This window comes from Oncorhynchus gorbuscha, linkage group LG03, assembly GCF_021184085.1.
Source record: "Oncorhynchus gorbuscha isolate QuinsamMale2020 ecotype Even-year linkage group LG03, OgorEven_v1.0, whole genome shotgun sequence".
In the NCBI taxonomy this organism is placed as follows: Eukaryota; Metazoa; Chordata; class Actinopteri; order Salmoniformes; family Salmonidae; genus Oncorhynchus; species Oncorhynchus gorbuscha.
Genome location: NC_060175.1, coordinates 72,685,783 through 72,694,947, shown reverse-complemented (window position 1 = coordinate 72,694,947; position 9,165 = coordinate 72,685,783). Strand labels below are relative to the sequence as shown.

At 42.1% G+C, this 9,165-nt stretch overlaps 1 protein-coding gene across 3 annotated transcripts in view; it reads right to left on the bottom strand.

The window, feature by feature from the left end:
• Positions 1–870: 870 nt before the first annotated feature.
• Positions 871–9,165, bottom strand: part of LOC124031858 (potassium voltage-gated channel subfamily KQT member 2-like) — a 44,093-nt gene continuing 35,798 nt past the window's right edge. The window contains exons 12-17 of one of the 3 annotated variants that reach the window (XM_046343627.1): positions 8,742–8,789; positions 8,349–8,366; positions 7,347–7,449; positions 6,953–7,084; positions 3,499–3,616; positions 871–2,989 (exon numbers count right to left, since the gene is read on the bottom strand). In XM_046343627.1, the coding sequence (XP_046199583.1) occupies positions 2,138–2,989; positions 3,499–3,616; positions 6,953–7,084; positions 7,347–7,449; positions 8,349–8,366; positions 8,742–8,789 (1,271 nt within the window). In that variant the 3' untranslated portion in view covers positions 871–2,137. The remainder of the gene's footprint in view (positions 2,990–3,498; positions 3,617–6,952; positions 7,085–7,346; positions 7,450–8,348; positions 8,367–8,741; positions 8,790–9,165) is intronic. The other 2 variants (XM_046343628.1, XM_046343629.1) reach the window with 2 other exon arrangements.

The following is a 9,165-nucleotide window of genomic DNA, read 5'->3' as shown; positions in this document are numbered from 1 at the left end:
AGAAATGTTCCAAATTCTTAGCCCCATTACATACACTACCATTCAAAAGTTTGGGGTCACTTAGAAATCTTGTTTTTGGAAAAAAAACTGCACATTTTTTGACACCAGTCTCAATGTGAACAGTGAAGAGGCGACTCCAGGATGCTGGCCTTGTAGGCAGAGTTCCTCTGTCCAGTGTGTGTACTTTTGCCAACCTTAATATTCCATTTTTATTGGCCAGTCTGAGATAAGGCTTTATCTTTTCAACTCTGCCTAGAAGGCCAGCATCCTGGAGTCGTCTCTTCACTGTTGACGTTGAGACGGGTGTTTCAGAGGTACTATTTAATGTAGCTGCCAGTTGAGGACTTGTGAGGCGTCTTTCTCAAACCAGACACTCTAACGTACTTGTCCTTTTGCTCAGTTGTGCACCGGGGCTGTCCAAATCCTCTTTCAATTCTGGTTAGAGACAGTTTGCGTTGTTCTGTGAAGGGAGTAGTACACATCATTTTACGAGATCTTCAGTTTCTTGGCAATTTCTCGCATGGAATAGCCTTAATTTCTCAGAACAAGAATAGACTGACGAGTTTCAGAAGAAAGTTATTTGTTTCTGGCCATTTTGAGTCTGTAATCGAACCCATAAATGCTGATGCTCCAGATACTCAACTAGTCTAAAGAAGCCCAGTTTTATTGCCTCTAATCAGGACAACAGTTTTCAGCTTTGCAAAAGGGTTTTCTAATGATCAACTAGCCTTTTAAAATTATAAACATGGATTAGCTAACACAACCATTGGAACACAGGTGTGATGGTTGCTGATAATGGCCCTCTGTACACCTATGTAGATAATCCATAAAAATACAAATACATCTGCAGTTTCCAGCTACAACAGTCATTTACAACATTAACAAAGTCTACACTGTATTTCTGATCAATTTGATGTTATTTTAAATGGACAAAAAAATGTGCTTTTCTTTCAAAAACAAGGACATTTCTAAGTGACCCCAAAATTTTGAACGGCAGTGTATATATTGAAGTTGAAGTCAATCGTGCAATGTTGCTTGGTTTTATTTTCCTGTTCGATCATCTGTGGAATGGTTGAGGAAATGGTTGAGGAATGTAATTCAGTTTGGTTCCTACTTGCCACAGTCATAGACATCCTATCTAAAGCAACTATTCTGTTGTACATGCCATGCACTTCATTTATTATTATTTTCGTGCAGCTTTTATTTTAAATTAAGAAATTGACTTGACATATTTAAACAGACACCACCAGTAAGATATTATTGATGAAAACTCAAAAGGTAGAAAGCCTACCTACTAGCTTGTGTCTCAGTTCTACAACTCCTCCTCTTAAAAATCATGTCATGTGAATCTTGTCATCTCGCTCTGTCACCGTGCGGTTAAATAAGAGTGTAGAACTGTACGTTGTGTAATTACTCTGCAGAACTCATTTAAGGCATGCGTTTCCAGGAGTCAGCGCAGTGTTTAATAAGACCATACGCTTCAGAAGGGTTGTGCAGCTGCATCTACAGTATTCTCTATTTGTTTGCGATAATGTTTTCTACCAAGGACAACAGGACATAAACCACAGCACACAACCCATCAGCACATTACAGTTTGGCTTTTAGAATTATACTGAATTTGCCGCAGAAATTCATGATTAAATCATATACTAATGCAACAATTAAATTCTAATAAAATCGTGTCATACTGGAATAAAACCAACAAGGCAGTGATCGTTTTCGAAGGCTCAGCATAACCTAAACATACAGTAGGTGACTTGTACTGTAGGTATAGCCGACTGATGGGCTACTGTATCGACATATCTTCTAATATCCCCCCCACATTTTTTGGTCCAGAGAAATCACTGAGTGTTCAGAAAGCGCAGTAGATATTAATCTTTTAACTTAAAATCGGCTTCAGTTCACATGAAAAGCATCAACTCAAGCATTTGGGTGATTGGACACTCTACCTAAAACAACTCTGAATACCTCAATGGTCATACACATACAATCACACAAGACAGATTCAATTGGGCCATTTTTTGTTTGTGAAAGTTTCAGTGACAAGCGTTAACATATGCAATCTTCTTGATCCTCCCCTCATATCTCAATCCATCCCAGCTCATACGAGGGGCCAGTTATTCTGATCCTACTGAGCCTACTTGAGAGGTGGCCAGATTCTGTCTCCATACCCCCCTGCCCCCTCACCGCTGAGGGAGAGGGGCGAGGGGCCGCCAGGGGTGTACAGGTCAGAGTCTGTGTCTGATTCACCCTCAGCAATGAAGGGTCTAATCCTGGCGCAGAGAGATGCCCCTGTCTCTGCAGCCACCCCATTGAAGAACGACGCCCCAAAGAAGTCCTCCTTGGCCTGGGAGATGCTGAACCCACTGAAGGAGCGCTCCAGCTCCTCGTGGTCCACTGATGGGATGGACAGGGACGTGTCACTCTCCGCGGTGGGCAGCGGGGCCACGTCTGGCTGACGCCTCTGCCTCCTGTTGCGCTTCCTGCCCTGGGAGGAGCCCTCCCGGCTACTGCTCCCTCCTGCCCCGGAGGATGAGCGCTCGTGGATGGGTGGGGGAGGGGGTGGCAGGCGGAACAGAGAGGGGGAGTGCTCTCCGCTGCCCCCCCCTATAGGTGAGGGGCTGTTGGCCACACTGCTGTTCCAGGCGGGCTGGCTGAGAGGGTGCTGCAGCTGGTGCTCCCAGGAGGTGCAGGGGCGGCTGCGGCTGCCGGAGGGCGTGCCCAAAGACCTGGGCTCCGGGGAGCACTTCTTCCTCTCCACGGAGCGGAGGACCTCGGCAGCGGAGCAGCTCTTCTCCTTCTTCTCCTCCTCTTTCACCGTCTTTTCCTCCTCCTGCTTCTCCTCCTTGCAATCCTCGGGGCTAATGTAAGGGGGTGCAGGGTAGGCTTCCTTGGAGTTGAAATAGGCCTCTGTCTCAGAGCGCGGGATGCCCATGCGCTGTACGTACACGTTGACCAGGAAATCCAGCTTTCTGTCCATGGAGCCCACCTGCAGAAAGAGAGAGAGTCCCATAGAATCTCTGCATGTGTAGTGTAGCACGGCACTGCCCATAGACACTGATCTGAGGTCAGTTGAACCTTTCACACCCAAACGGTTTGGGTTAGGATTTGGGGAGGGTAATCAGATTAGAAACCACAAAGATGAACGGCTAAAAGCAATGGGTTAGAATCACCTGCTTTGGGGAGGGGAGGGTAATCTGATCCTAGATCCTAGATCAGATTACACACCACAGAGATGAATGGCTAAAAGCAGCAGGTTAGAATCACCTGCTGGTTGTCGACAAACTGTGGCGATTCAACATGTTGCATTGTCAGGAAAATGAACACAAAATGATGGCCGATGTTCCGGTCAGAGGCGACAGGTGTCAGAACGGCCACCCCCCTGCTTCTAACTGTTCGTTGACAAGGTGTGTTTCGTCTCTAAGGGCATTTCTACCAAGAGCCGGGACTGTTTAGGACAGAGAGGCTGAGATAAGGTCAGAAGAACACATGGCTTACCCGTTTCTCCACTTTCATCATACGTCCCATCATGCTGGGGTCCACCTCCTCTTTCTCCCCGTCACCGCCACCTTTGGCACCTTTATCTGGAGGACCTTTACCAACAATCTGGTCCACTCTGGCATTTAGAGAAAGTGATATCAAGGATAAAGCTATTGCTTTGATTCAGAGAGTCAAAGAGATGTGTTTTTAGCAAAAGGAAACATGATAGAGTAGACTAACTTCACAATTTAAATTACGTTTCCCCCTCTGGATTAGTGAAGCAGGTGTATAAAATTAGAAAGGTAAGACAAAACGAGAATCATGTCGGTGAAGTTAGAGATCGGTCTTTTTAGAGTGCATATGGAATTGGTGCTGAAGAATGATCTTTGGACGCTGAAAATGGTGAGTTCCAGGCCTCAACAATTATTGATGGGAAAAAACGACAACTATGAAAATGAGGAGACAACGTGGCATGCTTCATTATGTTTCAGGCTTCATTTCCACAGCTTCCTAACAGGGGAGCTCTCCCTCTTTCTCCGATACAAAAGCAGCCTTGTCAAATCCCTGTTGTGTAAGGCTACATGACTCAGCCCATTGCCTGAGCGTGTGTGCTATTGGCCTTTTCTTCAGAAAGAATGAGACACTGATTTCCAATGGAAATAACATATTGAAGGCCATGAAATGAGCAATTCAGCGACCATTTTAAACTTTAAAAAATGCCCTGCTGATTCACTTCTTGATGACATTCAGAATGAAAAGATCTATATAACTGTATTGCTATCACATGAACACTATTGAAGCATCCAGGTATAATGCTTTATAACTTGTTTAAAGCATGTTCAAGCCTTTGATGATGTCTTATATCAAGGTTTGTAATATGTTATGTCTCTTTATGGATAAACACGTAAACTGTCTCAAACAGGCTCTCATTTAGTCCGTATCTTTATGAGATGAATACAGTAAGATATTATAAAGGGTAGGGTCATACTTGCTCATGACAAGTCGTACAATACATTGTAATGGCATCATAATGCATTTTGCCCGGATGCTTTAAGTAAAGTGTTACCACTATCACTATAAACTAGGAGCAACATTTCCCCCACAACAATATCCACAAACGTCACGAAAGAAGAGCGTGAGAGATTGTTCAATCTACTACTTCTGGTTTTTTTTTGTGTGTCTTACTAAACTGCAAATCCACTCAAATGTCGATTGTCTAAAGACATGGTTCGGTCTATCGGGCTTTCGTTGGAGTGATACAATGACCTGTCAAGTAGCCGGAGTTACAAAAGGGTTGTTATTCATCTAAATAAATACATTTGATGGCACTTTACTAGAGCCCCAATTGATGTAAAGACGTGTAGCAGAGTGACCTAATACCGGTCATACCGGGACATGATAACCTACTACACAATTATGGCACAATTTAGTGCCATATCTGCCATCGTTACAAATTAGGACAGGCATTTTATCAATCTTGTGGCTAATGCGCATTATGCAGCCTTTATGTCAGCATGACATAAGAATTTCCTTACGTTCTACAGTAATTTGCGTATAGGAAAAGTGCAGTCCTGTGACTTAACCTAGGACCTTCTGTAGACTTCTTATGGCGAGGAGGAGATTGGCCAGGAGGCCACACAATCATATCTACCCTGGCAGGGCACATAGAGAAGATGTGAGCGCAACGCAGAATGAAGCAACACATGGGAATCTGACCAAATACATGGACAAATAAGTCCAAATATATTAGCTTCTCAAACACTTTGCAGCTACCATGGTTATTTATGTCAAACATAGATCTAACATTTGTTACTTTCTCACAGCTGTGTGACTGGGTTGTCGAGAGAAATAAAGAACCATGTTAGCTATGAAATATTGGTTGCTGTTTTAACACAGGCCTACAGTTTCATTGTTGGAATAGATGATACATGTCCAACACATATGTACATCTAATCAAAACAGATGTGCTAGTTATTTGAGGGAGAAAAATATATGAAATCGACATTTCCCTTGACTTGTTAAATACTGTTCAAGTGTCCGTCATCGGTATACGTGCCAGAGGAAGGCATAGCACATAGGGGTGGATGTTAGTTTAGTGATTATCACAACATGCATGTGTCCAGTGACACAACAAAGTATACAGTGACAAAACCGTGTCAAATCTATGCTCTACATTTCTATCTGCAATAGTCCACCAGACTGAATAAGCCTGGACAATTAAGGCAGGGCTATTCAATTACGGTCCAAGAAGAGCAAAACATTTCTGCTTTCCCTTTTCAGAGTGGATGCGTTGCAGCATTTTCTGGACGCCTCTTTTTCGATAGATAAACAACTGAAGCTTCTGCGCATGAGCAGGATTTGTACGGCTGCCTAGAGGATACACTGCCGAATTTCAATGCTGAATTGAGAATGGTGCTTGGTTCAATTAAGTTAGATCAAAGCAGAATCAATGTCTGCATGATCACATAATTATTCATTAGTATTTGACATAACAGAACTGAATATAATAGCATAATGTTACTGTAAGACAAAAAACACCACCTCATTTCTTGTGAGATTTTAGGATGATTCTTTTTTAAACATTTTGCGCAGCATGTCCCACTAGGCAATATACAGTATGTGCTTGGATTAAACACAGGTAGGCTACAGTTTGTTAAATTATTTCACTGTACATAATACAAAAACACTGGAGCTTAGGCCTGTATCATTCAAGAAAAACACCAAAATGCATATTCCCATGAAATTGATTGAGATCAAAGGGTTGGCATGCAGAAGCTGCATGGACATTTCACTGGTAAAACTGGAAGAATTATCATTCACAATTGACGGTGAGTAAAATGGAAAATCTAAAGTGATGGGGAGGGTGAGCACACACATCTGTGCGTAAAGTAGAGGTGAAGAAACATATGTGCAGAACATAATGGGGGGGGGTGGTTACCTTTGGTAGCGCAGCCTTCCATTTTTTCCTTCTAATCAAGGACTAATTCAGACCTGGGACACGAGGTACGTAATGTGTCTGGCCAATCAATGACAATTATGTATCATTTAACTACCAGGCTAGAAATACTCCTAGCAGAACTTTGGCACTCCAGGGCTGGTAATTGAATTGCCGAGGTGAAGAGTGGCAGCTGTCAATGTGTGTCTACTGATGAAAAACCTGGTGGGTCTGTCCATGTTTGAGGTTCAAATAGTATAATACTTTTTTATTCTACCCCCCCCCATCCTAAATAGTATTTTAGTTTACTTTCTAATACTTTGAGTGTTTATTGAGCAAACCTTCCGTGCCAGATGGGTGGGTTTGCACATTGATCCTATTGTGCCAGACATGCTCAAACAAACACAGCTAAGCTATTATTAAGAACAAAATAATTACTGTTCGAACACAAGTCTGTTTTGAGGTACAATAGATGTGAGCTATGCTGGGAAAGGGTGTGTGGCGATTGGTGAATGGAAGAATGGGGGGGGGTCTTGCCTGGACTGTAGTTGCTTAATCCGACTCAGCATGTCCAAGTGGCCTGCGGAGTACTGCTCTATCACATCCATCACGTCGTATGGCCGTAGGCTCTCCTTAAACCTCCTCTTTGACACCAGAAACCTCATGATGCTGAAGCAGACATTTAGGAAAAAGAAAACAGAAATATGCCTTTTTCAAAACAAAAGCAGCTGTTGACACACTTTAGTATGGTAATCATTCAGAAGAATAGAATCAGATTTTCTATCAAATGTATTAATCAAATTATACTGTGTGCATGTTCATAAACAGGCCAACTGCCTTTAAAAATCAGAGGAACTCATTTCTAAAGTGCTAGTTTCTGCACAAGACACTGGGTTCTTCTGGTATGAAGTGAATATAAATCCTCTCTTACATTATTGCCCTAATTGTGACCTTCAACCCAGGAGATAAATCTTGAAGGAATTCGCAGTTGCAGTTCTTATCATCCCCAACGTCCTCCCCGGGGAGGCAAGCCTCTATGGAGCAAAGACAAGGACACCACATCAACCACAATGTCAAAGCTTCAACCACCGGCTCCCATACATACTGTAACACCGTTATTGTGTCCAGATTAATTCTTAAGCAAAGTTGGTGCATAGCCGTTAGCATCAACAGTGCAGTTCAGAGCTTCCAAGCCAGTGTGGAATGTTGGCACTGTTAGCATACCATAGCATTGGTGGAATTCAACGGTATTGATTTGTGAAACAACAACAAAAAGACTGAATGCAGGAATTGAGGGATCTACTACCGAACAGAGGCAGTTCAAGTCAAGAATGCTTTCTGATGAGGTCCCCTCCGTCCACCACCAATGACTCCACAGCCATGCATTACGTTTCACTGCTAGCAAAACAGGCTCTCTAGTCATCTCAATAGACATTTCAAGCTAACTAGGCTAACAATCAGGCTATTTAAGTCCTTTTGGTGTTGGTCTGTACTGTAGTGCATACTGATTACAGCACATGCTGGTCTATATTTGGATAGAGTACATTGTTAAAAGGGTTCAGGAAAAAATGAGGAGATGAAATTAAGGTTTCTTCATGCATGTTAAAATCAGGAACAAGCTGACCGCACTGCTTTTAGAATTATTTACAAGTTATCTCTAGGTTATACTTGTTGGTAACACTTAACTTGAACCCTCTGTCATACAGGAAACTTAACTCGATGATAATTGACTTATGAGTTGTCATAAGCAGTCATAACAACTGTAGCATAGCAAGAATTCCTATGGACAGAGGATTTAAGTTGGCAAAGTTCAGCCAATTTGGACATGCATGGTTTCCAGGCGTACTGTAATATGTAAACGTGTATACAAACAAATGCGCTGTGCTTTTGCTTCTTCCCTACAGCCAACCAATAAAACATAATTAGTTCTTACTTATTAACCCCTCAATTGCTGCAAAGAAAAGGAGAGGAGAGATATACAATAATGGCATAAACAAAATGAAAGGCATTTTATAAAACAATGCCAAAACAACACAGGTGAACCCACGTATGGAATCCTCAGTAAATTCTCATGTATGGGTACAGTACATGAAGGAAAGTCGTAAGACGGCGAATGTTAAGCCAATAAAAATCTTCACTATGACATTGTTTCAATGATAGGTCTGTAGTATCATACAATGCATAGGCATAATGTGAAAAGAAGCGATGCAATCTAAGTGTTAAGATGTGAGTTACAACTCGTCATTTGATTAAGAGACTGATGTAGAATGTTCTCATCATAAATATCAGTTAGCTAGTAAATACTAAGGCCAGGGCTGTATCTAACCTGGAGAACTCTTCAGTCCAAAGTCTTCATCCTGCATTTCAATCAGCACTTTAAACGTGCATGCCGCAGAGGAGAACAAACACAACTCATGAGGATCAGCTTGGTCATTCAATATATACAGTACCAGTCAAAGGTTTGGACATTCCTACTCATTCCAGGGTTTTTCTTAATTTTTTAAAAACTTTCTAGAATAATAGTGAAGGCATCAAAACTATGAAATAACACATATGGAATCATGTAGTAACCAAGAAGGTGTTAAACAAAGCAAAACATATTTTAGATTTGAGATTCTTCAAAGTAGCCACCAATTGCCTTGATGACAGCTTTGAACACTGTTGGCATTCTCTCAACCAGCTTCATGAGCTAGTCACCTGAAATGCATTTCAATTAACAGGTGTGCCTTGTTAAAAGTTCATTTGTGGAA